At 39.6% G+C, this 27,188-nt stretch overlaps 1 protein-coding gene across 6 annotated transcripts in view; it reads right to left on the bottom strand.

Moving 5' to 3' along the window:
- Acaca (acetyl-CoA carboxylase alpha) overlaps positions 1-27,188 on the bottom strand; it is a 268,630-nt gene that overhangs the window by 158,045 nt on the left and 83,397 nt on the right. For all 6 annotated transcript variants that reach the window (XM_031350925.1, XM_031350927.1, XM_031350930.1 and 3 more), the window contains 8 exons: positions 25,581-25,713; positions 23,921-24,059; positions 17,140-17,249; positions 15,405-15,486; positions 14,336-14,434; positions 11,872-11,978; positions 8,721-8,831; positions 1,851-2,060 (listed from right to left, as the gene is read on the bottom strand). In XM_031350925.1, the coding sequence (XP_031206785.1) occupies positions 1,851-2,060; positions 8,721-8,831; positions 11,872-11,978; positions 14,336-14,434; positions 15,405-15,486; positions 17,140-17,249; positions 23,921-24,059; positions 25,581-25,713 (991 nt within the window). The remainder of the gene's footprint in view (positions 1-1,850; positions 2,061-8,720; positions 8,832-11,871; positions 11,979-14,335; positions 14,435-15,404; positions 15,487-17,139; positions 17,250-23,920; positions 24,060-25,580; positions 25,714-27,188) is intronic.

Genomic DNA, 27,188 nt, shown 5'->3' with positions numbered 1-27,188 from the left:
CCCAGCACTTGGGAGGCAGAGGCAGGCGAATTTCTGAGTTTGAGGCCAGCCTGGTCTACAGAGTGAGTCCCAGGACAGCCAAAGCTACACAGAGAAACCCTGCCTCGAAAAACCAGAAAAAAAAAAAGAAGTTACACCTCACTTAAACCACTCACTATATTTGAGGAATTCCTATTATAGCAGGTGAGGAGTGAAAATAAGAAATAGAAAATATTTCAAAGACAGAATAGTTTAATTTGTTTAGAACTCAGAATGATGGAAACTGAGTCATTAATGACATGGAGAATAAGCCATTGTGATGGTTTGTATATGCTTGAGCCAGGGAGTGGCACTATTGGGAGGTGTGGCCTTGTTGGAGTAAGTGTGTCACTGTGGGTGTAGGCTTAAAACCCTCATCCTAGAAGCTGGAGAGTGGCTGAGTGGTTAAGAGCACTGACTGTTCTTCCAAAGGTCCTGAGTTTAAATCCCAGCAACCACATGGTGCTCACGACCATCTGTAATGAGATCTGATGCCCTCTTCTGGGGTGTCTGAAGACAGCTTCAGTGTGCTTACATATAATAAATAAATAAATCATTAATAAAAAAAAGACCCTCATCCTAGCTGCCTGGAAGTCAGTATTCTGCTAGCATCCTTCAGATGAAGATGTAGAACTCTCAGCTCCTCCTGCACCATGCCTGCCTGGATGCCACCATGTTCCCACCTTGATGATAATGGCCTAAACTTCTGAACCTGTAAGCCAGCCCCAGTTATTTGTCCTTTATAAAACTTGCCTTGGGCCAGGTGGTGGTGGCTCACACCTTTAGTCCCAGCACTTGATAGGCAGAGGCAGGCAGATTTCTGAGTTCGAGACCAGCCTGGTCTACAGAGTAAGTAACAGGACAGCCAGGGTTACACAGAGAAACCCTGTGTTGAAAAACCAAAAAAAAAAAAAAAAAAAAAAAAAAAAAAAAAAAAAAAAAAAAAACCAAAAAACTTGCCTTGGTCATGGTGTTTGTTCACAGCAGTAAAACCCTAACTAAGACAGCCATTCTTCCGAAAAAATCAAAAGTATGTTCAGTTTTCTAAGTACAAGTATTGTCAAGGCACACTTCATGACAAAGAAATTCTTCTTTATACAAAAGTATGAAACACCTAAGCTCACAGATACCTAGAGGGCCTTGTAAGCAGATAATGAATGAGGAATAAATCAGCTAAAGATAACTTCTTTTTAGACAAGGCCTCACTATATATATAGCACTGGATAGCCTAGAACCCTCCATCTTCCAACTTCAGTCTCCCAAGGATTGGAATCCTAAGTGAGTCACCATACTTGGCAGAATATTTGATATTAATCAATCCAACAAACTACAAGCCACCTGCTCTTCATGAACTTTGTAAAAATCTTAACATGTTTCTCTTATTCATCTTACTCAAAATAGCATGTTAATTTTCTTTCCTTCCATCCATCCATCTATCCAGCCAGCCGCCAGCCATCTATCCATCCATCTATGTTTCTGCTAGTTTTGTTGAAACAGGGTTTCTCTGTGTAGCCCTGGCTATCCTGGAACTTTCTCTACAGACCAGACTGGCCTCAAACTCAGAGAGATCTACCTGCCTCTGTCTTCCAAGTGCTGGGATTAAAGACATGTGCCACCTCCTCATGGTTCTTTTTCTATTTTTTAAGTATTAACGTAAGTTTCTTGACAATTTTCCTAGAAGAACAACAACATAAGATGTTTTTACAGGAAAAGAAAAAAATCATATCCATTATCTAAAATCATTGCTTGTATTTCTTCCATTCCCTTATAGTATTTGAGCTGAGTGTGTATCTGTGTAAGAAAACAACAATGAAAGCATTTACTAGACACACCTGTTCCATGTGTTCAAATACTGCTGGGGTAGCAATTGCAGCAGGAGCTTCTTCAATGATCTTCTGATGCCTGCGCTGTACAGAGCAGTCACGACCAAACAAAGAAATAGCATTGCCGTACTGATCTGCCAGAATCTGGACCTCCAGATGACGAGACTGTTTAGCTAGTCTCATTACAAATATAGGTGATCCCGGGACTTCAGCTTGAACCTGTGTTAGAAAAGGAAACAAGATTCTTAAGTAATAAGGATTTTTTTTCTGATATTAAAATATTGTTTTCATTTCAATAAGTAGATGTCTAAAAGTGTCAGGGACTACATTGACAGTGGGAATACAGAAAGAAAGAGGTATAGTCCATGCCTTTGTCTATCTTTGATGTGCTACATTCTTAGTTATATCACCCATATTAATTATATGAAAACATAAAACATCCAGTATGTTAAAAGGGCAAACAAAATACTCGAGAACACACACATAAACAAATCCCACAATAGGGCAAAAATACTGCCATCTACTAAAGACAATCACATGTAGACTTTGTTCCTAACTAGTTGCTTTCCTAATTTACATCACATATGATGATACTGAAGTCAAAAGTCTTCCATCTTGAGTTCTGAGAAACAGCACAAAAATCTTAAATTACCAATTAACTTTTGTTAGTATTTCAAAGATATCTCAATGTTTTCTGGTTTCTAGAAAGTCCACTGAGATTTCAACTATTGATCATCTTCCCCTTCCCCTTCCCCTTCTTCTTCTTCTTCTTCTTCTTCTTCTTCTTCTTCTTCTTCTTCTTCTTCTTCTTCTTCTTCTTCTTCTTCTTCTTCTTCTTCTTCTCCTCCTCCTCCTCCTCCTTCTCCTCCTCTTCTTCCTTTTTCCTCCTCCTTCTGTTCCTCTTCTTCCTTTTTTCCTTCTCCTTCCTCTTCTTCCTCCTTCTGTTCCTCCTCCTCCTCCTTTTTTACCCCTCCAGAATCTCACTGTGTAACCCTGGCTGGCCTAGAACTCATTGAGATCCACCTGCTTCTGTGTCCCCAGTGCAGGACTGAAGCTGTGTGCCACCATGCCTGTTAACTGTTAATCTTCTTAGCCTTTTGCAAGTAATCTTTTTGCTCCAACAGCTTTCAGCTTGTGTGTAAGGGTCTCTGCCTTTTTCTTTTCTTTTTCATGTGTGTGTGTGTGTGTGTGTGTGTGTGTGTGTGTGTGTGTGTGTATGAGAGAGAGAGAGAGTGTCATATGTTGGGGAAGGGCAAGCAGCAGATTTATTAATAGCTTAGATGTGGTTTTCCTTGTATTTACCACGCTTGAGGCTCAACAGGTTTTTTATTTGTGCTTGTCAGCTTTCATTAGTTTGAAAAAAATTCTTGGACAGTATCTAGCAGCCTTCTGCTCCATTATTTCAACTATTGTTTCATTCTCTTCCTCATCTGTGAGTCTTAAAGTGCATGATGCTAAAAACCATCCCCATACCCCATGTCCGTATACTCTAGTTTTTCTACTTTAGTTTGCTATCTACATAAGCTACGTCAAAACTCTGTGGCCTGCTGAAAATGTTAGCCTTTTACTTGCTCCTGATGCTCTTGCAATCATGTGAATATCACCTGGTGGCTCAGGTGCTCTTTCTCCCAAGTCTGGTGAGTAGTGCTGACTGTTGTCTGGTAAGTGTAGACAGCCTCAATGGAATGTGCTCATTTCTGTTGAATGTGGTCTCTCGTCCTCCAATGGGCTTCTCAGTATGGTACACAGCCCAGACCAAGCTTCTTCAAGACACTGTCCTTAGAAGGTGAGGGCAAAGCTGCATGTCCTCTTCAAGTCTAGGCTCCAATATATGTATGTCACTTTGGCCAACTAACAGTGGTCTAAGCAAATCACAAAAATGGCAATAATTCAAAAAGGAAAGATATGCCATCTCTTCATGGGAAGAAAGGCAAAGTCACATTGCAAAAGGATGTACATACAGGAATGGGAGGACGTATTGTGGCCACCTCTGCAAACAATGTACTATGATCCACCCTGTGGCCACAATAATTGACATACCTCCTACATGCAAGTTAGACTCACCCCCTCCCAAGACCCCCAAAGTCTCATCCAATCAGGTCATCAGGCTTGACCTTCAGTGCTCTCATGACTCATGTCCAGAAACAAGAGTCCCCTTCGGTTCAGCTCCTCAGTCACATGATCTTCATCCAAAGACCTGAGAACTAAAGAGACAAGTTATCTGTCCCAAACCCCAACACTTAAGGATGAGACTGGAAGAACTGGAAGGGAGATTCTTTTTCAAATGGCAAGGATTGGAGGTACTCAGTGGTTGCTGGTTTCACAGTGGCTTCAAATCCAAAGGAGTATGTTGTTGGTTTCCATTACTCAAAGAGCAGAAATTTATTTATTTTTTAAAAATTTTTAGGGATTTTATGTGTATGGATGTTTGGCTTTCATTTATGTCTGTCACCACATTTGTGCCTAGTGTTTGAGAAGGGCAAATAGGGGCTCAGATCCCCTGAGACTGGCTGTGAGCAGTCAGTGCTCTTAACTGCTGAGCCATTCCCCGGCCCCTTTTCCTTTTTGATACAATGTCTCAAGTAGCCAAGCTGGGTTCAAACTCAACCAATAACTGAGGATGACCTAGAAATCCTGATCCTCCTTTGCTTCCCTGAGTGCTGAGAATACAGGCATGCACAACCATATACCATTTATGTGATGCTGGGAATCAAGCCTGGTCCCTCATACATGCTAAAACAAGCATGTTACCAACTGGGGTACACTCCCAAGCCCTCATCTTTTATAATTATACTCAGCATTAATAGATACTTTCAATATTTTGTTTTGAGATCTTAATCAGATTTATGACTTCATGAATTACATTATCTTTTTAAGTTTTTTTAAATTATTATTATTTAATTATATGTTTGTCTGTGTGATGATACGTGCACGAGAGTCCAAGTGCCCCTAGAGGCCAGACAAAGACATCTGATGTCCCTGAGCTAGAATTACAGGCAGTTGTGACTCACCAAATAGTGCTGGGAACTGAACTCTGGTACTCTACAAGAGCAGTACATGTTTTAAAAAGCCAAGTCATCTCTCCAGCTCTGAACTACATTATCTTTTAACTTATCTCAGATAATAGTTTTTGCCAGTTGTTCCACTATTACAGAACATGGGCAATCTTGTTTTCAGATTCCATTAATAATACTCTGCTACTTTCTAGCCCCATTAACAGTGTACTCACCATCCCTACAATGTTATTAATGCTCTTTTCATCATATTTAACCCATGGAGTAATTATTCTAAAGGTAGTGTCACCTGTTTCATGATGGCAGCATCACACCTTTTGCTATCACTTCCTGTGTCAGTCATGCTTTGACAGTAGTTTCCCTTTCTTGGGCTTGTTTGTCTGGCAGTACTAGGGATCAAATCTAGGGCCTAATGTATACTGGGCAAGCATTCTATTACTGACCTATGGCTCTAGGTAATGAACATAAAAACAATAAAGAAAAAAAAAAGCCAGTGACTTGGGACAGTATTTTGAGCTAGACTTAGCTGGTAAACCTGTCACTTGTGCACTCAACTAGGGCTTGATTGTCTATAAAATCTCACTGGCATATTTAAATATGGTGCCAACTGTCACCCAGTAGGATTCAGAGGACTTGGCTAAAAGGATTCTTCTCTGGTACATGATTTCCTTTTCTCTAGAAGGGTACAATGAATTCTGCAAGTGGCAGTTGAGGGCTCATTCCCATTAGGCAAGATATATAAACGATACAACCACTTGAAATGTAAGCTTCAGAATTTCTGCTTCCTTTTGTTGGTCAAAAATAAATTGAAAGGACAATTGGAACACAAAAGGTGAAAAAAAGGGTGTCTCTTCTTGATGATAAGAGACACAATCATATGCTGTAAGTAAAAGGCATACAGAGACAGATGCTTTCACAGTCATCTTTGAAACTAATGCACTATTCTTTTCTGTAATTTTTTTTCTTGGTCTTTTTGTCTCTTTTTATGCTTGAGTATAAATTTTCTTCTATTTTCCAAAGATTGATTCTCCTTCCAATTTTATCTAACATGCTATTTAATTCTTATATTGATGCCTTAATTTTAGTTACTGTATTTTCAGTTCTAGAATGTTTCTTTTTTTATGATTTCTAATTCTCTGCCAAAATTCTCAGCGTTGCCTTTAATTTTCTTAAATGTAAAGCATAGTTACTTGAAGGTCCTTGTCTGATAGCTCTATTATCTAATTCCTCTTTGGACCTATCTGTTTCTGCTGACTCTTGTTCCTGGTTTTGAATTGTGCACTTTATATACATGAAAAATTAGTAGTAATAATTTGAAGTTCTATATATAATCTTCCTCTGGAGAGGATGGGCATGCAAATGGGTAGAAGCATTAGCAATTAAAAACGTAATACCTAAATCAAGTCGAGTGCTTTGGATCTGAGCTTTAGTTCCTATGAGGGTTGGTCTACTTCAGTTTCATTCTTCCTCCTGTGGTACAGTCCTTTAGGATCCCAACACAAAATATAAGAGTCCTTGGAGCCTCTAAAACTATGTTTCAACTATTGCTAAAATCTAAATTTTGTCTTCTCAGTCTTACAAGACAAATGAAAATCCTAACCATTTTGTAGGTTTTCTTTCCTTCCTTCCTTCTTCTTGAGGAAGAGACTGATTTTTGTGTTTGGTTGTTTTTTGCAGCAGGTTTTACTAGGTAGACAAGGCTGCCCTTGAAGTTAATACTCTCTTGCTTCAGACTTCTGAGTGCTGGTGTTAGGTTTGTGAGCTACCATGCCCAGCTGGTTGTTTTATCTTGAACTGGAAGATATCTTTGTGGGGAAAAGAAAAAGTCTTCAGTTCCCAGGCTCACCTCTGAACTTCTTTCTCCTCTTATAATCCTTGTTTTGGTTTTTGTTTTGTTTTGTTAGTTGTTGGTTTTTTGAGATGGGTTCCTCTGTGTAGTTTTGGCTATCCTGGAACTCATTCTGTAGGCTTGATCTTGAATTCACAGGGCTACACCTGCTTCTGCCTCCTGAGTGCTGAGATTAAAGGCATGAGCCACTACCACCCACTCTTTTATAATTCTTTACTATCTTGAAAAACTTCCCACCTCTTAAAACAGACTTTAAAGGGGAAATATATATATATACATGGAACCTAGTTTTCCTTTTCTGTTCACTACAATATTTAAGTCAAGAATGGCCTTAACCTCTGATCCTCTTACTCTCCAATGATACCACCTTGAACATGCTTAATCTCATTTGATTCTCCTGCTCACACCTCGTGTGTGTGTGTGTGTGTGTGTGTGTGTGTGTGTGTGTGTGTGTGTGTGTTGCGCGCATTCGCAAGTGCCTGAGTGTATATATCACTGCTGAGGACACAGGTATGCACCACCATGAATGGTTTATACCCTAGCAGAACTCAAACCTAAGGCACCCTGCATGCAAAGCAAACATTCTACCTCTAAACAATGAAATCAGCCCCATGACTCAGCAGTTTTAGTTGCCTTTTTTTTTTTAATGGAAAGATTGATTTAGCTGGCTATTACTAGAAATTAGGGATTTTCACATAAAACAAATTCTTAGTGTTCTAGAGTCTTCATATACTAAATTCCAAATTTTATATTAGGAGAGCAAGTCTTTTGTCGGAACTCCATGAAACATTACTTTACCTACAAAATTAAACTTTACAAATGGAACATAATGAAAAGGACAGGTAATATTAAACTTCTGACATTCAAAATAAAATGTAGTAAGACAACAGTGTTTTAATTTTCTTTATCAAATCATAGCTTTTCCTCTTATCTCCTAATAACTAAGCAAGAAATTTGCCACTGGTTTTTGAAAAGGGAAAGAGGTGAATAAAAGGTTAAGTAGGGGTACATCTACACAAAGGGATGGGATTAAGTATGAGAAGAAGGGCTAGCAACACGACAAGGTAAGACCTGTGCCCAGTTTTCTGTTTTCTGGAACAAATTTTTCTGAGTATTAACAGAAGAAGAAAAAAAGAAAAAGAAGTCAAACATGTGAAGGTAACTCTTAGGGTAGAACAAGGAAGAATTTTGTCTCCCTTTTACAACACCTATAGTATGGCCACACCAAGCAAAGCTAAGGCAGAGAAACCATAGGATAAGATCTCTGAGGCACCCATACTGAGGCACACATACCATTAGGTTCCTGGGCAAGGGTTGGATAACCACACAGCATAGATGAGTGTATTGACTGCTGGGCCAAGAGGATAAAAGACATGGAGGAAACTCAAGGGACTCCAGACAACTTTGTATGACATAAGGTAAAGCCTATCAGAGAGCTTGGCATCTGGTCAACATATGGGCAAATTGATGAGGATCATCCCACCATACCACACCCTTCCCTACAATGTCAAAACACTGAGTGTAAAGACACTGTCTCTTCTTGCCATTAGATACTGTGAGCAGCATATACCATGCAGAGAAGAGCTATCTTCTACATAAGAAAAACTACTGCTTGAATTACATAAGTGAATAGAATTACATTAAATTAGATATTTTATTAATTCCCTCCATTCCTATGAATAATCAGATAAAGGCTATGGACAAAGCTTAGATTATATACACATAAAAATAAAAACTTGAGGGCTAGCGAGATGGCTCAGAGGGTAAGAGCTCCGACTGCTCTTCTGAAGGTCATGCATTCAAATCCCAGCAACCATATGGTGGCTCACAATCACCCTGTAATGAAATCTAACACCCTCTTCTGTGTACTCATTTATAATAATAAGTAAATCTTAAAAAAAATAAATAAAAATAAAAACTTGACATTTTCTATATATCTAAGGTTCAGTATAAATTAAATCATTCATCTCTGATACACATGGCAGTTCAAACAAGCAAAATCAACTTGTACTCTACCTGTCTGAAGAGGTTAGGGAAGTCATCTGCATTGTTAACTTTTCTGATTCCCTTTCCTCCTCCTCCCTCTGAGGCCTTGATCATCACTGGATATCCAACTTCCTCAGCTGCCTTCAGGAAAAAAAAAACGGAAAACAGTTATATTAGTAGAGAAAAGAATGGGTATTTTCTCCATTTAAGAATACAGTCTGGGCTGGCGAGATGGCTCAGCAGTTAAGAGCACTGACTGCTCTTCCTGAGGTCCTGAGTTCAAATCCCAGCAACCACATGGTGGCTCACAACTATCCATAATGAGATCTGACGCCCTCTTCTGGTATGTCTGAAGACAGCTACAGTGTACTCACATATAATAAATTAAAAAAAAAAAAAAAAAGAATACAGTCACTGTCGGGCAGTGGTGGTGCACGCCTTTAATCCCAGCACTTGGGAGGCAGAGGCAGGTGGATCTCGCTGAGTTCAAGGCCAGCCTGATCTACAGAGTGAGTTCCAGGACAGCCAGGGCTACACAGAGAAACCCTGTCTCGAAAAACAAAACAAAACAAAAAGCCAACAACAAGAACAGTCATTAAAGAGCTAGGCATAATGGCACATGCCTTTAATCTCAGCACTCAACAGCAGAGGTAGGTGTATCTCTGTAAGTTCCAGGCCACAGCCTAATCTACATAGAGAGTTCTAGGACAGTTAGGGCTACAAAAAGAGAACAAAACAGACAGGGAAGAAGGGAGGGAGGGAAGAAAGCAAAAAGGAAGGAAGGAAAGAAAGAGGAAAGGAGGGAGGGAAAGAAAAGAAAGAAAAAAGAGGAAAGAAGAAGGAAAAAAGTCACTAGTTAGGCATGGTGGCACATGACTTTGATCCCAGCACTTGAAACACAGAAGCAGGCAGATCTCTGTGACTCTGAGGCCAGCCTGAACTACAGTGTTCCAGGACAACCAGGGCTATATACAGAGTCCCTGCAGCCCTACAAACTAGGTGGCTCACAAGTGCCTGAAACTCCAGCTCCAGAAGATTCGATCTCCTTCTCTGGTCTCCCAGGCACCTGCACACATACACATGTAGCGAAAACTGTCTCCATGCATTTCTGAGACCCTCAGCTGTGTCAGAACTTGGTTTGACTTGGTTTAGACACTGTCTCTTCTTCACAGCTTCATATGCTAAGCTAGCTTAGCCTCAAGCTAAAATTAGCTTTCTAATTAATTTTAATTAATTAATTTTGATAATATTTTGAGATTTTGTTACTTTTAGCTTTAATAAAAGAATAAAATCAGAAAAAAAATTCTGGATACTTGAAAGTTCTGACTTACCAATTCTTATGTATGTGTGTTTTGAAGCTATGCCAGAATGGACAGCTTATATGAAGTCTTTTAAACAGTTATTGAGGCTGTCAGAATGGCTAGGCAAGGTAGTTATCAGAAGAAATAAGGTAGCTTTTGTATATAATGTCACGGGGAAAAAAATGAAGCCATATTAAAGTAAACTGAGGGTTAGTAAAAATTTTAAATAGCCGGGTGGTGGTGGCGCATGCCTTTAATCCCAGCACTTGGGAGGCAGAGGCAGGCGGTTTTCTGAGTTCGAGGCCAGTCTGGTCTGCAGAGTGAGTTCCAGGACACCCAGGCTACACAGAGAAACCCTGTCACACACACACACAAAAAAAAAATAAAAAAATAAAAAAATAAAAAAAAAAATAAAATAAAATTAAATTAAATAACTAAAATCATCCTTTTATGAAACTATTCCAGGCTTTCAAGACTTTGCAGCACTGCACGGAGAGCCTTTAAGTATGATCAGAAAAGCCTGTTTTTGAGAAAGACTTTCAACTCTCTATCTCACGCTGGCCTTTAACTACATAGCTTAGGCTGGCCTTGACTTCCTAGTGCTCCTTCTGCAGAAGTCTTCCAAGTACTAAGACTAAAAGCATATATCACCACAACTAACCAAAAAAAAAAAAATCTAAATTTTAACTTCTTTTAGTAGATTGTCCATTCATAGTCCCTTCTCTTCAATTCTTGCCTATACTTACATAAACAAATTTAATAGAAAGATAAGTTTTATCAGTTGGCATCAGGTAATGATCAGAGAGGCAGAATGGTCCAGATACAGACAGCACTAGCTACTTCCCAGCTCACTATCCTGTGGAGTGTACATAATCCATTTCCTTCAAAAAAGGGTTTAGTGGTTGGAGGATTGGGCTTGGAGAGACAACTCAGCAGTTAGGAGCACTGGCTACTCTTCTAGAGGACTGAGAATTTGGTTCCCAGCACCCAGATGATGGCTCATAGCCATCTGTAACTCCAGTTACAGGGGGCTAATGCCCTCCCCGGCTTTCATAGGCAATGCACACACCTCATGTGCAGCTATACATGCAGACGAAATACCTATACAAAGAAACTTTAAAGAGAAAAAACAAAGGACAATTTGCTGAAGTCAGTAAGGCAGACCTTTTAAAAAATGTATGAGCAGGGAAATGTGGCACAGGCACATTTGTACAGGGGATGGAGAACAATTAGAGTTATGATGCAATGCCCTTAGCCTCTCTCCTTCACTCCTCCTCAAGGAGAAAAGTTATTTGACTGGCCAATTTGGAAGGAGAAACGGGGCATGCTTGCACAACCTCTTCTGAAAGGAGCCCCCAAACACAGAACACATGCTCTTGGTGAGCTCTCAGCTGTGTAATAAGCAGAATGATAAGAGCTTTCTCTACGCAGGGAAGTCAGGTTACTCAGCACTGCCAGTTACCAGCTGGGAGGGGGGAGCCTTGTTAGCTAACTCTGCATTCATCCTATACATTTCATTGTGCTGTACACAAGCCATTTTCTTGCAAATACCTCTGTAACAATAAAGCTGACATTCTGACATCTACCTGCCTAGCTTCTCAAGGGGACTCACAAGGGGAAAGGGATGGTGTTGGCCATCTCTCACATACTGTAGCTGGTGGAGAGGAAGAATCAGTGCCTCCTTAAACCCACCTAACCACCCAAGAACTGCTGTGCAGGTCACCAGTCCTCTTCAAAAATTAATTAAGTTTAAAATCACTTCCTCACTCCATACTTAATATTTATCATGACCTTACAACACTCCTGTTAGCATGTCATGAATCTGACTTCAAATCCTATATTTGTAAGGAGAACTGACCATCCTGGAATCAATAACTTACCTTCAGACCATCATCCACATCCTTCACATAGCCTTTCTCATACAGATCCTGTGGAACATTTAAGATACGTTTCGAAAAATCATTTTCTTGCCAATCCACTCGAAGACCTACAATAGACAATAATGATTTGAGACCATCTATGAGAGCTCATGCCAATTTTCTGCCCACTCTCAAAGTCTACACTGGACTCACATGTGATATGTAGTAGAGGCTAGTCTTCAACTTGCAATCTTCCCATCTCTGCTTCCTGACTGCACAGATTACGAACATGTTCCACACACTTAGCTATGTGATAGCTTCTGTTAAAACCTATTGTATTGGGGGGGGCTAGAGAGATGGCTCAGAAATTAAGAGCACCATCTGCTCTTCCAGAGGTCCTGAGTTCAATTCCCAGGAATCACATGGTGGCTCACATCCATCTATAATAGGATCTGATGCCCTCTTCTGGCCTGCAGGTGTACATGCTGATAGAGCACTAATATACATAAAATAAATAATTTTTTTTTTTTTTAAAAAAGAGCTATTGTATTTACCAAAATTAAAGGTAAATAAAGGGTGGGAGAGAGATCGATACCGTAAAACCTTGATCAGTTCTTAAAGGTGATAGTATTCTGCTATAGACTGGGCTAGAATTTGGGGTGCTTACACTAAAAAGACCCAGGAGAGTGAGCAGAGACCTAGTTACATAAATGTAAGGATTAGGGATGGGATGAAGCAGAGGGAAAGGGGAAAGGAAGAGAGAGAAAAGCATGGCAGATTTCACACAGCAACACACTGGCAAAATACCTTCAATGTTTTCAGGCCTGCTCTGGGGCCAGAGGTCTGAGAAATAATTCAATCTTTATGAGCCTTTGGAAATGGAAATGGCCGTTTTATTGGTCTCAGCAGAGTCATGATGCTATGCTCCCTGAATGCCTTGGCATTCAGCTCCAAGGGGAACACTGCAGTCTCTCCATTCAAACAAGAACGAATTCAACCTTTTAAACTATTTGACCCAGTAGGTCTGGAGAGGATATGGTAATCCTCTCCCTGGAGAGCCAGAAGAACAAAGGTTCAAATCTTTTCAGCCTCAAGACAATGGTTATTCCTATTTTTAAAAGGTTTTAGTGTGTTTGTTCTTTGTGTGTGAGTGCAAAAAAAAGTGAAGTTCAAATTATTATTATTACTTGCTTAAAAAAATTCAATGATACGCCAAAGAATTGGCAAGAATAAATCATTTCTCATTTTATCCCTCTGTTTGGGAGGAAGGTGACCACTGACCTCATCTTTTGCATCCATACATAACACTGGCAGGCAGACACACATCTAAGGAAGGTAGGATCAAGGTTCTTGCTGGTGATCCACATTACTTCCCAGGCACTGCTGAAGTCTTACTTCACCTAACAAGCCTGCCTCTGAGGATGCTTCCAGCCTACCCCAAACCCTACCAAAATATGTTTCCCTGGAGGTTCTCCAAATCAAGTTACTGTATCATTCCAGATCTAGTTTAGTATCTGTATCTAATACTCAATTTATATTCCTAAAATATGATAAAAATCACAAGAGTATTAAGCTAAGAGATTTTCTTCTTCCTTTCTTCCTTCCTTTCTGTTTATTTGTTTGTCCTGGAACTCACTATGTAGACCAGGCTGGCCTTAACTCAGAGGATCTGCCTGTTCCTGCCTCTGAATGCTGGGCTCAAAGGCGTATGCCACCACCCTCCAGCCCATCCTCTCACCACCCACCACCCACCTTCCAGCACCCAGCTGATATTCTACTTCTTACCACGTATCTCAATTCAGTCTAAAACAACTTAAGCCCAGACCACATATTCTATTTAGCCTCTCGTACCTTAAGATATAAAGAAGGAGGCTAGAGAGATGGCTCAGTGGATAAAGTCCTTGCTATGGAAGTGTGAGGCTCAGAGTTCAGATCTTCAGAACCCAAAAGCCAGGAAGGTACAGTGGTACCTATAATCACAGCACTCAGGAGGCAGAGACAGGCAGAGTAGGGGTAGGTTGTCTAGTTAGAACAGCTGAATCAGAAAGTACTAGGTTAAGCAAAAGAGAATTCCTCAATAGAGAATGGAGAAGGAAGGTCTTTGACATTTTGGCCTCCACATATGCCTGTATATGTGTGTGTGTGTGTGTGTGTGTGTGTGTGTGTGTGTAAAAATGGGTATATATATGTATTAGGATATACACACACACACACACATATATATATAATGTATTCACACATACAGATATCACACACACATATAAAAATTAACAAATAAACAAAAAGCCAAGAAATAGCCAGGCGGTGGTGGCACACGCCTTTAATCCCAGCACTTGGGAGGCAGAGGCAGGCGGATTTCTAAGTTCGAGGCTAGCCTGGTCTACAGAGTGAGTTCCAGGACAGCCAGGGCTACACAGAGAAACCCTGTCTTGAAAAAACCAAAACAAACAAACAAACAAACAAAAGCCAAGAAATAATGTCTTACCACTGCCACTCCAGGGAAGAGTTGGGATACCTGCAGTTTGAGCCACAATAGAAGATGCAATCTTATCCCCCAGAGCCCACATGGCCTGGCTTGGAGGGCCTAAAATAAAACAAGTCAAGAAAGGAACCTTAAGAGCAGCATCTCTGCCTCCTTATATTTGGTACATATATTGGCCTTATAATAATTTTTATAATTCTTTTATCCCACTTATGACATATGGTGACCACTACATTTTGACTCATCTTTACATTGTTCCTAGAACCCAATGGTGTACACAGGGAAAGCCCCCAAAATAGAAATTCTACCTTTAAATTTCTGAAAAATTCAATTTTTGTGAATTGTGCCCCACATTAACAAAGTAACAAAGTCATTTTTCCAAAGCTAAATCCTAAAGTAAGGCTGGTAAAATTTTAGAGTTTACATCTGAATTATACCTTACTCGATTGTAGGAAACCTAACAAAGAGATTTTTTTCCCCTTTAATAATCCTTACAAAACATCCTCAGCATTGTGGAGCCCTGACAAGAAACAGCTGGACCCATATAACCTCCATTTTTCCTTTTTCCATGATAAAAGGAGAAAAGCTGAATGAAATACCTCTCAATGGTAGAATATATAATTTAATATATGCAAATATATAATACATGAATCTCTCAGACATTGAGCCACCAACCAGGCAGCAGATACCAGCTGATATGAGGACTCTGACACATATATAGCAGAGGACTGCCTGGTCTGGCCTCAGTGAGAAAGGACACACCTAACCCTCGAGAGACTTGAGGCCCCAGGGAGTGGAGAGGCCTGGTGGGAGCTGGGGGACATCCTCTAAGAGACAGGAGACAGGAAGGGGAGGGAGGAATGGGATGAGGAACTGTGGGACGGCAGACTAGGATGGGGGGGTAACAACTACACTGTAAAAAAATAAAAGTAATAAAAAAAACTATATTAATTAAAAGTGAAGGTTATTCTAAGAATTGTTTACTATTTTAAAAACAAAGGAAAGTGAGACTACAGAGTAGAGTATGGACAAACTGACACAAGAATGACAGGAACAGCAGCCCATGACTTACCCATGAAAGCAATGCCATTTTTTAAGAGCAGTTCCGGGAGCTTCGGGTTCTCGGAGGCATGACCCCAGCCAGCCCACACTGCCTACAACAGAATAACAATGTGAATCATTCTTAAAAGTGATACCAAGAAGCTATAAACTGCCTGACTGTATCCAGGCCGGCCTTCCTATATGTGGTCCAACAGTTTTGCAGCAGCCCAGTGGTTAATTCAACTGCCATGCCTGACTGCTGGCAAACCTTCCGTAGAATAACAATAAGCAGTGTGTTGCAGAAAAAGCCATCAAGAGGGCAAGACCAAGCAGAATCAGAAAGAAGCACAAGTCTTGCTCTTTAGGAAATGCAATTCACAGCCCTTCAGCTAGGCTCTCTAGAGCTTTCTTTCTTCTTCTTCTTTTAAAGATTTATTTATTTATTTTATGTATCTAAGTACACACTATAGCTGTACAGATGGTTGTAAGCCATCATATGGTTGCTGGGAATTGAATTTAAGACCTCTGTTTGCTCCAGTCAACCCCGCTTGCTCCGATCCAAAGACACTGTAGCTGTTTTCAGACACAGCAGAAGAGGGCATCAGATCTCATTATGGGTAGTTGTGAGCCACCATGTGGTTGCTGGGATTTGAACTCAAGACCTTCGGAAGAACAGTCAGTGCTCTTACCCACTAAGCCATCTCACCAGCCCTTTCTAGAGCTTTCTAAAGAAACTCTGACCATCTTCACAGTCTGGCCCCCTACTCTGCCTTCCTGTCTAGTGGTAGAAAGGTCACAAGAGTCTAGCCGCAGTTCTCAATCTGTGGGTCTCAACCTCTTTAGGGGTGGAGCAACACTTTCACAGGGGTCACATAAGACCATGAGAAAACACAGAGATTTATATTACAATGTATAACAGTAGCAAAATTGCAGTTATAAAGTAGCAACAAAGTAATTTATGGTTGGGTCAGCCCGACACGAAGAACTGTAGTAAAGGATGGAGCACTAGGAAGGGTGAGAACCACTTCATTAGAAGGATTTTCCCCCCTTCACTGGACTTTAATGTATTTACTCTAAACTTCATAACACAATGTGAAAGGAAGAAAAAATTTTCTAAAACATCATCACATTATAGCTAAGACATTCTGTAGGAAATAGTCTTGTACTTACTAGAGAATAAAAAGAAGATTCTCTGAAAAACCTTTCTCAACATTCTATTTCTATTAAGTTTATTTTTAACTATGTCTTCCTTTCCTTGTCTGTTTTAATTATTTCTTATAAAGGCATTTACACATTTTCCAGAGCTGGAGAGATGGCTCAGTGGTTAAGAGCACCGGTGCTGCCGGGAGGGGGTGGCGCACACCTTTAATCCCAGCACTTGGGAGGCAGAGGCAGGTGGATTTCTGAGTTCGAAGCCAGCCTGGTCTACAGAGTGAGTTCCAGGACAGCCAGAGCTACACAGAGAAACCCTGTCTCAAAAAAAAAAAAAAAAAAAAAAAGAAAGAGCACCAGTGCTCTTCCAGAGGTCCTGACTTCAATTCCCAGCACCAACATGACAGCTCAAAGCTGTCAGTATCTCCAGTTCCTGGGGATCCAGCACACTTACATACACACATAAGCAGGCAAAACATTATTGAACATTAAATAAAAATGAATCATTAAAATTTGTTTTACTTCCAAAAGGAGACTTTACACTAACTTCTCTGGATACAAGTCTACCCTTCTGGCCAAGTGTGAATGTGTGGATTTGTTTCTCAGACTCTTACTTGTACAGGTATCCTTTTAGCAATGTCAAGAATCAATTCCACATTTGCATAGTTGTTGTTGTTTGGTCCTCCAGGCACTGGAACATAGTGGTCTGCCATCTTAATATATTCTAAAAACACAAAAAAACTAATGAGGAAAATATACATTTCTTTTAAATTATTATCATAGAGCAAAACTATAGTAAGGACAGAGATTATTCTCAATAACGACAGAATAATGACATAATTTAAAAATAAAAGTAGTAGGATAATTTCTATTTATCTTTCATTGGAGGTTCTGATTTTAAACCACATATTAAGGAATCACCTAAAGCAGTAGTTTTAAAACACTTCACTTTAAAGTCAGTTTTTGTTTCTTCACTATAGGAGGGAACATGGTAATTCCAAAAGAATTAGACTACTCATTCAGGAGGTAATAACACTATTTTTACAAAGTCAGTTCAGGGACTTATAGTGACACAGAGCTGCAACCCCAGCATTCAGCAAGTGGAGGAAAGAAAATACCAAGCTTGCAGCCAGCCTGGGCTACAGATGTTTAAAACAGATCAAAATCACCCACTGTCTATCCTGTAGATAAGGAGCTCATGCTCTAGCACCTGTGGAACCTTATAGAATAATAAACTATAGTCAGTTTAACAACACGTTGTGGCATGCACACACATACACACACACACACACACACACACACACACACACACACACACACACACACACACTGAACTGCTCACACTCCACCTGTACTGTTACCTTCTTCAGTTTTGACACTACCTACCACTGTTCTGAAGTGCACCTCTGGTTACCACTGACACAGAGTCTCTTTTCAAATGCTTAATATACTTATGCATTAAATACTTAATATACTCAAATGCTTAAATAAAAAGGTATCTTTGTATTTCTTTCTCTTTTTTCTTTTTTCTTTTTCTTTTTTGATTTTTTCTCTAAGCAGATCTGACTGTCCTAGCTCTATAGACCAGGCTGGCCTCAAACTCTTCCTCCCAAGTGCAAGGATTAAAGGCATGTACCACTACTGCCCGGCTACTTTTCCCTTTTAAATGTGTTTTACTTTATGACTTTTTTTTTAAAGATTTATTTTATTTATTTTATGTGTATGAGTACATTGTAGATGGTCATGAGCCATCATGTGTATGGCTGTCAGGAATTAAACTCAAGACCTCTCAGCCCACCCCCCAACCCCCGGACACTCTTCCCCCCACCCCACCCCACCCGGTCTGGCATAATTCACTGTAGCTGTCTTTAGATGCACCAGAAGAGGGCATCAGATCTCATTATGGGTGGTTGTGAGCCACCATGTGGTTGCTAGGATCCAAATTCAGGACCTTCGGAAGAATAGTCAGTGCTCTTACCCACTGAGCCATCTCGCCAGCCCCTATAATTGGTTTTTGAGATGGAAATTTTCTATCTCAGGCTGGCCTTGAGTTTTAGGATCAAGCAAGCTTCTTGCCTCAGCCTTGAGTGCCTGGAACCACAGCCTATACCACACTTACCTTATGGCTTCTTTTACAAGCTACTTATTCATAATCGCCATACGTTTTGTATGAAATTGTGTTTTCCCCTTATATTATAGGCAGAAACTGCTGCCAGTGTTTTCCCATATTATTGTCTGTCTTAAACACATTCCCATTTTTACTGAAAAACAGCAATTAAAAAAATTTTTTTGAGATTTTGCTGTATCTATAAGCATATGGGGTGCTTTCCTATATTTATATCTATGCACCATGTGCATGCAGTGCCCTCAGAGGCCAAGAGAGTGTTGGATCTCCTGGAACTGGAATTATAGACAGGCTTTGGCTACCATGCAGGTTCTGGGAATCAACCAGTTATCCAAAAGAGCTGAGCCGTCTCTGTAGTCTCCACAAATAGCATTTTTTTTAATAGTCAAATCGACATAACTTTTCCACCATGCCTTAATCTCTTCTAGTAGCCCTAATGTCACCTATATCACATACTACATACATACATACATACATACATACATACAGAGAGAGAGAGAGAGTGTGTGTGTGTGTTCAAAGATATTATTGATGCCAGCTAACAAGATTTCAAAGTTCTATACAAAATCAACTTTCAGTTATTCTTATTAAGGACAATAAAGAAGGTGGGAGACGTAGCTCAATTGGCAGAGCATGCATGAGGACCTTGAGTTAGGCTCTAAGCAGCACATAAATTAGGCATGGTAGTGCAGGTCTATATCCTAGCACTTGAGAGTAGAGAAACAATAGTTCAGAATCCTTCTCAGCTACACTGCAAGTGGAGGAGCCTGGATACATAAGTCTCTGTCTCCAAGAAAACAGTAAAGGAAAGAGAAGAACTGGTGAATGAAGGCACTCTTGAACTTGAGTGAACTCAATGGACAATGAAGGAACCACATGTATAATCCCTTAAATAAAAAACGTATTGAGTTTAAATTTAAAGGAGAGAGAGAGAGAGAAGCTTTAGGAGGCAGAAAAAAGTCTCAAGTTTAATCTTATAACCTATATTTCTCCATCAATTCCTATGTCCTGTAACTACAATCAGTAGCACTATTCTAGAATATATTCTCTAATAGCTAAGGAAGCACTCCTCAACCTGCCAAGCATGCCTTATCCATTGGCCCACAAACAGACTCAACCAATGACTAACAGTAAACACTTGGGGAGGGGAGGGAACAAGAGGTTTTTTTCTGTCTTACTTCTCCCTAAGCAGCACGACAAGCACCTCATAGACTTTACACTGCATTAAGTACTAGAGATTTACATACATCTAGATACTGGAAAGTTGGGTATGGCAGCTCACCCTGAACTCAGCATTTCTGGGTTAGGCAGAAGGAATGCTAAGGAGGTCGGCATGCGCCTGTCTCCAAACAAACAAAAGCTATGCTATTTTACATAAAGGACTTGAGTATCTGTGAGTTTTGACATCAGTAGAGGGACACAAAGACTTGCACAGTCACTGATGATGACTGTACTCAGACTCATCCTATTATTTCATGAATCATTCACCTTTCCAGCTTTTCTAGACATCATAAGATAATATTATGAAATGAGGAACTGGTAACATGGCCTGGTGGGTAAGGACACTTGCCTTGAAGCATGACAACCTAAGTTTCATCCCTAGAACCTACGTGGTTCCCACAGAACACACACTTTAAGTTACAAAACTATCATCATCCTGTCAATTTTGCCTGCTCCTCTACAGTCTTAGAGGATGAAACCCACTCTTCATGTTAATAACCAATTCTATCTAAAACTTCTTTTTTACAATTTTTAAATTTTTAAAAATGTTTTAAACTAAAAATAACTAAGCTGTTATATAAATCTACAAAAGTCACAGAACTATACACTTTTGAAAGGTGACTATTATGTTAAATAAATTATACTGAATAAAACTACTAGACAACACCTTGAGTCAAATGTAAAAATCATCCATAAGTTGTATCGCTGGTAAGATAAGCCTCTCGATCATTCTATTTCTACCTGACTTGTTTCTTTCTAGAAGAGCATCAGCACAGGGATGAGATGGTCCTTCACAATAACAATACATCACAGGAAGCAGGCAGTGGTTTGGGACATCCATGTGACAAGGAGACAAAAGTCATCTTGGTCTAACCACCAGCCTTCTTAGTACTTATTCTAGGACATTACTGATTTTTTTTTTCCGTCAGAATAAATACCAAGAAGTAGAAATTTTGAGTCAGAAGATACATGTAATTTTGTCCATCTGTGCTCCTGAGGCCTGCTTTCTCCATCGCTTGAAGGCCACTAATGTACTTAAGGTCTCTCCTAATTTTAAACCCCTTTGACTCCTTCCCCTCAGACTGTACACATTCCTGAAGTTGTTTCATTCTGACAAGAGTGATAAATATGGTGTTCCCCTGTAGTCACAAGAGGCTGGGGCAGCAGAATCGCTTGAGCTCAGGACCTCAAAGCCAGCCCAGGGGGGAAAAAAAAAATCACAAAATTGTCTCGCTTTTTAAAAATAGTTAAAAAAAAAATCCTTCCTTGAGTTCTCTATTGTGACTGCCTTTCTTTTTCTCTTCCCATAAAATTCCTAAAAATTGGTCCATATTGGCTCTATATATCACTTCCCGTACTCCTTAATACCCTATGTTTATCTTCATACTCTCTTACAGTATCCCACTGAAATAATTCTCCAAAGTTACCAATGGCCCAGTGACTTCTTCATTGCTACATGGACATCTGGTCTTTCTGGCCTTGTTTACATGTTTGACTGTTGACACATCTGGCCTTTCCAGTTCTCTTTTCATCTCATGGCACTAAGACTCAAACCCAGGGCCTCATGCATGCTGGGCAAGCCATACTCTGCCACTCAGTCACCCACCCTCAGCCCCGAACCTGTCTTTTCCCTTTTTTTTTAATCTCTTTATTCATTTCTCAGCTTGAGAACAACATTGCATATCTGTAATAATTCACACATCTTAAATTCCACCTGTATTCTATAACTGTTCTTCCTCAAACAGCTCTCCCTAGTTACTCATAGAATCATTCGTCTAATTTGTTGGCTTCTTTATTCTTTTTCTTTAAAAAACAACAAAACAAAAACCTGGGGGCTAGCTAGTTGTCTCACTAGTTACAGCTACATGGTGGTTCACAACTATCTAACTCCAGTTCCAGAGATCAGATTCCCTCTTTGGGCCTCTGCTACCTCTGCATATACATGGTGCACATAAACTCACACAAGCACAAATACGCATATACACAAAACAAATAAAACTTTTAAAAAGAATATACATCATATATATTCATATATACATATTTATGTAGAATATATGGTATCTAATATGAGCATAATTGAGAAGGGAGAAGGAGTAAGAGTAGAATCATATACAGAAACTCGATACTGGGCTAGAGAGATGGCTTAATGCTTAAAGAGCACTGGTTGCTCTTCCAGGGGATGTAGGTTTAGTTTCCAGCACCCACATAGCAAGCAGCTCACTTCCAAGAAATACAACAGTCTTCCCTAAGCATACAAGTAGTATATAGACATACATGCAGTATGTACACCCATACACATAAGATGGCCTTGAGATGGTAATTGCTGATATTGGAGAATAGGTAGATGAGAAAGGTTTATTAACACATTTTTATAAGCTCCATCTATTTTAAAATATATAACTTAAATGTCCAATATGTATGTGTATATATATATATATACAAACGGACACATACATATAAAAAGATGAAATGTGACCTTTGAGGATGAAAAACAAGGCTCTCCTGGGAAATGCTACACTATGTCTTGCATTTTAACAATATATAATTTTCACATACAATTTCCAGAAGAGTGCTTACATTGCACCATCATTTGCTGCTTTTTCTTCCTGGTATACCTTCGTTTTCCCATAACTCTCACAACTCTGACCTATTCCTGGCCAGGCATGAGTTCTTTATGAAAGTCTCTTCTTAACCATCTTCCTAAGAATTAGATACCTCATTTCTGGGTTCTCACAGAACCCTCTGACAAGTTGCTATCATAGTATTTATCTCATTAGATTGAAACATTTGTTTCCTAGAGCAAGGTCACATATTCCTATGGGTCTTCACGATTGTAGAATGATTAAATAAATGACTAATAGGCATACCAGGTACAAATGGACTAGCAAAAAAGAAATCCAATTAAGTGGTTTATATTTAGTATAAGATTTCATCTTTCTGAACTTCCTTATATAGGTATACAAATGGTAGTGCAGAGAGATAGTGAAGGATACATCTAAATGACTTCAGATTCCAACATTTGCTTTTCAGCAATCTGTGACATCTATTTCAAAATAAGATGACATAGTCACTTTTACTTCTTAGGAATTGTCTTAATATTGTTAACATGTAGACTACATTTACAAACCAAAATAGTCTCTGATATCTTTTTTTTATATCTGTGTGTTTTCCACCTAGTGATTAAAGGTGTGTAAAAAGGATTGGAGAGATGTTTCAGAGGTTAAGAGCACTTGGGTTTTGTTCGTTTGGTTGCTTTTTGCAGAAGACCCAGGTTCTGTTGCTAATACCCACAGAAAGCTGACAACTGACTGTAACATTTCCAGAAGATCTGATGCCCTCTTCCGGCCTTCATGGGCCCTGCACACACATACTACAGACATATATGCAGGAAAAATACCCACATACATAAAATACAAACAATTAAAATAGGGTGAGGGTGGGATGGAATGGTACATGTCTTTAATACCAGAAGTTCGAAGGCAAAGACAAGCAGATCTCTATGAGTTTGAAACCAGCCTGGTCTACATAGTAAGTTCCAGACCTGCCAAAGCTACATGATGAGACTGTGTCTCAAAAAAAAAAAGTAGGGAAAACCCATTTGGGTTCCAAGATCTCTCCTTCAGTGATAGGAAAAAAAATGGGAATCTTTATTCTATAATATTCTCTAATTCCATAAATCATGAGAGAAACACCACTCACTTCTAAACATTTTCAGTTAAAAACATTAAAGTAATTGACCCTAACAAATACTTAACACTGGAAAAGTCATATACCTCACAGTCCAAATACTTGTGCCAAATTTCTACTTCCTGACCTCAGAATACAGGGACCTGTGTAGGTAGCTACAGCATAATCAGTTGTGTGTCTATTATTGATAAATTTATTATTTATTTGTTTTTATTACTGACGTCTTTTTAAAAGAGAAATCTTTGCATAGGATTTCACTGGCAGTCTTTGGCTTGGGAATCTCCCTAGGGTAACATTCTTCTACTTACAGACAGGTCTACTCAATGTTTTATACCTAACATGACATAAAGCCAGGATCTCACCTGCATTGGCTTTAAGGTCTTCAGGTGTAACCATGACAACAAATCGGATTGCACGTTCATTTCGAAACATTTCATAAGACCACCGACGGATAGATCGCATGCATTTCACTGCTGCAATACCATTGTTGGCGATAAGAACCTGGGAGGTAGGGATATGAAATGGGAAATGGAAGAAAAGGTAGCCAAGAAAGGCAAAGATAGAAAAACAAGGATACATTTTTACATATCTCCCTTTGTTCAAGCAAGAACTGTTGCTAGGCCAAGTTGCTGAGAAACAACTCCTACAAGATCAAGCAATATTGCAACATGTGCTAGCTAGAACTAGTAACTTTCAAACTTCATTTCCTAAAAACCATTTAATCATATACTCACATTATTTGTTTGTAAATAATTCAATTATACCTATCTATTACTAAGAAATATAATGTATATATCCAATAAGAAATGGGAGAAGGTTACACTGGTGTTATACACTATTCTCTATTGTAATAAGAGATCTTGACATCAATTGCTATTTTCCAAAATGCTGAATCCAGAGTGCTTTAGAATAAAAGACACTGCTCAGCATCATGGTCATGAGAAAATTTAAAAAATCAAATAATCCTGAAAATTTTCTGTAAAAAAGCCTTTCATCTTCTTAGGTATATCTTGCAATCATACCCCTGAATATCTCACAGACTAATAATAGGTACATAATCTACCTTAATTGATAAAATATAAGACACTGATGATGCAATACTTTTAGGAGTAAGAATACTGATCCTTATAGTTTAATCTATTTCAACCAAAATATTCCCCAAGTTGTGACAAGTTTTAGATAACAATGACACAGAACTTCTTTTGGGGGGGAGGGGTTGGCAGGAGAAAATGACAACACAAAGAGTTTCATTACACAGGCCACAAATCCTTGATCTCCCTATGTCCACCTTTCAAGTGCTACAAACTACCTGACATCTATGTGGTATATTTTCTCTAAACATCTCAATACCTGATAGGAGCCACTAAACCCTAAGTCTGTCAGCCTTCTCTTCTAAAACTCGCTCTGCTTCTTTAAATCCAGTGCTATCACATTTATCTTCCCACTGCCACTATACAAGGCAACCAATTATTCCTTAAATCCTCCCTGCCAGGTTAAAGAAGCTCTGCCTGTAAAACCACAAGATCTAGTGGTGGTGATGGTGATGCAAGAGTCAATCCCAGCAGATTAAATTGGGAGGCAGAAGTAGGCGGATCTCTTAAATTCAAGGCTAGCCTGGTCTATAAAGTGAGTTCTAGGAAAGCCAGGGATATACAGACACACACACACACACACACACACACACACACACAAACAAACAAACAAGCGAAAAACCCATAAGATCTTTCAAAAAGAACATTAGAAGCAGAGTTTCAACTCCTAATCAACTATGACCAAATTACCACCACTAATATTATATATATATGTATATGTGTATATGTATGTTACATATGTATGTGTATATGTAAATACATCAGTACACAGTGAAATTATGCGTTAGCAACATGCTAGGGAGACAGAAAGGACAGCCCTGAATAAAAAGTCCCTAAAAACCTAAATATTATTTTGAACAAACAGAAACAACAAATCTAGGCATAAAATCTCACATACTTCAAGCAAAATAGTTTAGTAAGTTTAACTTACCTTCTCAATCACTTTATTTCCCCCAAAACGAGTAACAAATTCTGCTGGAGAAGCCACAGTGAAATCTCGTTGTGAGTCTATTTTCTTTCTGTCTCGACCTTGTTTTACTAGGTGCAAGCCAGACATGCTGGATCTATACAGAGAATCCAAAAAAACTTTACATAGAATTTCTTCATAAGACCCACATCTTCTAAAAACCTTCCTTTTACAACCATACTATAACAACACTTCCCCAGGACCCTTGTGTAGTCTACATGCTGCTAGATCACAGGAAAGGAAACAATCCTTAGTGGACACAATGAGTCAGGCCTGTCATCCCAGCACTATGAAGCTTTGACAGGAATGCCTAAAGTTCCAGGCCAATATGGGTTGAAGAGTGAGATTCTTGTCTCAAGAATATGAAAATAAGAGGCTGCAGAATACTTGTTGCTCTAAAAGAGGGCCTGAATTTAGTTCCCAGCACCCACTGGCATGGGTTTTCATGCTTCTACTTACCTTGGTAGACACCAGGCACACATGTGGTGTATAGACATAACACTCATACACATAAAATAAGTAAACTTAAGAAGGGGATGGAGGCTGGGCGGTGGTGGCGCACGCCTTTAATCCCAGCACTTGGGAGGCAGAGGCAGGCGGATTTCTGAGTTCGAGGTCAGCCTGGTCTACAGAGTGAGTTCCAGGACAGCCAGGGCTACACAGGGAAACCCTGTCTTGGAAAAAAAAAAAAAAAGAAGGGGATGGAGATGTTGGAGATATAGTCCAATTGTAGACAGAACTCTTATGTAGCAAGCACAAGGCCTTGATCACTAACTAGCATACAGTGTGAGGAATACTCTATTAAAAAAAGAAAAATGGAACTGCAGAAATGGCTCAGTGGGTAAGAGCACATATTGCTCTTGCAGAAAACACAGTTCAGTTTGAAGTACCCATGTCAGGCAGCTCACAACTGCCTGTATCTCTAAATCCAGAGGACTAGCCATCCTCTTCTAAACCCTGTGAGCATCTGTGCTCGCATGTATATACACAGACGGACAGACAAACAAGCAGACAGAACTAAAAATAAATCTTTAGGTGGCTGGAAAAACGGCTCATTTGTTAAGAGCACTGGATGCCCTTCTGGAGGCCCCAGGCTGGATTCCCAAGTGTCAGCTCAGAATGCCAGTCCCAGGGGATCCAACATCCTGTTGTGGCCTCTGAGGGCATAAAGCACATATGTAGTGTGTGGACACATGTGGTCAGAACATCCCCATATATTATTTTTTAATCTTTTTTAAAGAAGAAAAGAAGAAAACCTGGTGAACATGAAACTAAGCAGAGCAGTTATGTAGGGAGATGATGGCGGGAGAAGGGTTGAAGAGACAAGGCCACATAGCTTACAGAAGGCCTAGAGACTATCTTTATTTCATACAGGCAAGTTTTTAAAACTCCTATAGACTTTTTTGATTTTTATTTTTTTGGTGTTTTTGAGACAAGGTTTCTCTGTGCCCTGTCTGTACTGAAACTCCCTCTGTAGACAAGGCTGGCCTGGAACTCATGAAGACTGGCCTGTCTCTACCTCCCAAGTGCTGGGATTAAAGGAATGCACTACTATGCCCAACTCCAGATTAT

Source organism: Mastomys coucha, unplaced genomic scaffold, assembly GCF_008632895.1.
Source record: "Mastomys coucha isolate ucsf_1 unplaced genomic scaffold, UCSF_Mcou_1 pScaffold5, whole genome shotgun sequence".
Lineage (NCBI taxonomy): Eukaryota > Metazoa > Chordata > Mammalia > Rodentia > Muridae > Mastomys > Mastomys coucha.
This window is presented reverse-complemented; position numbering and strand designations above follow the sequence as displayed.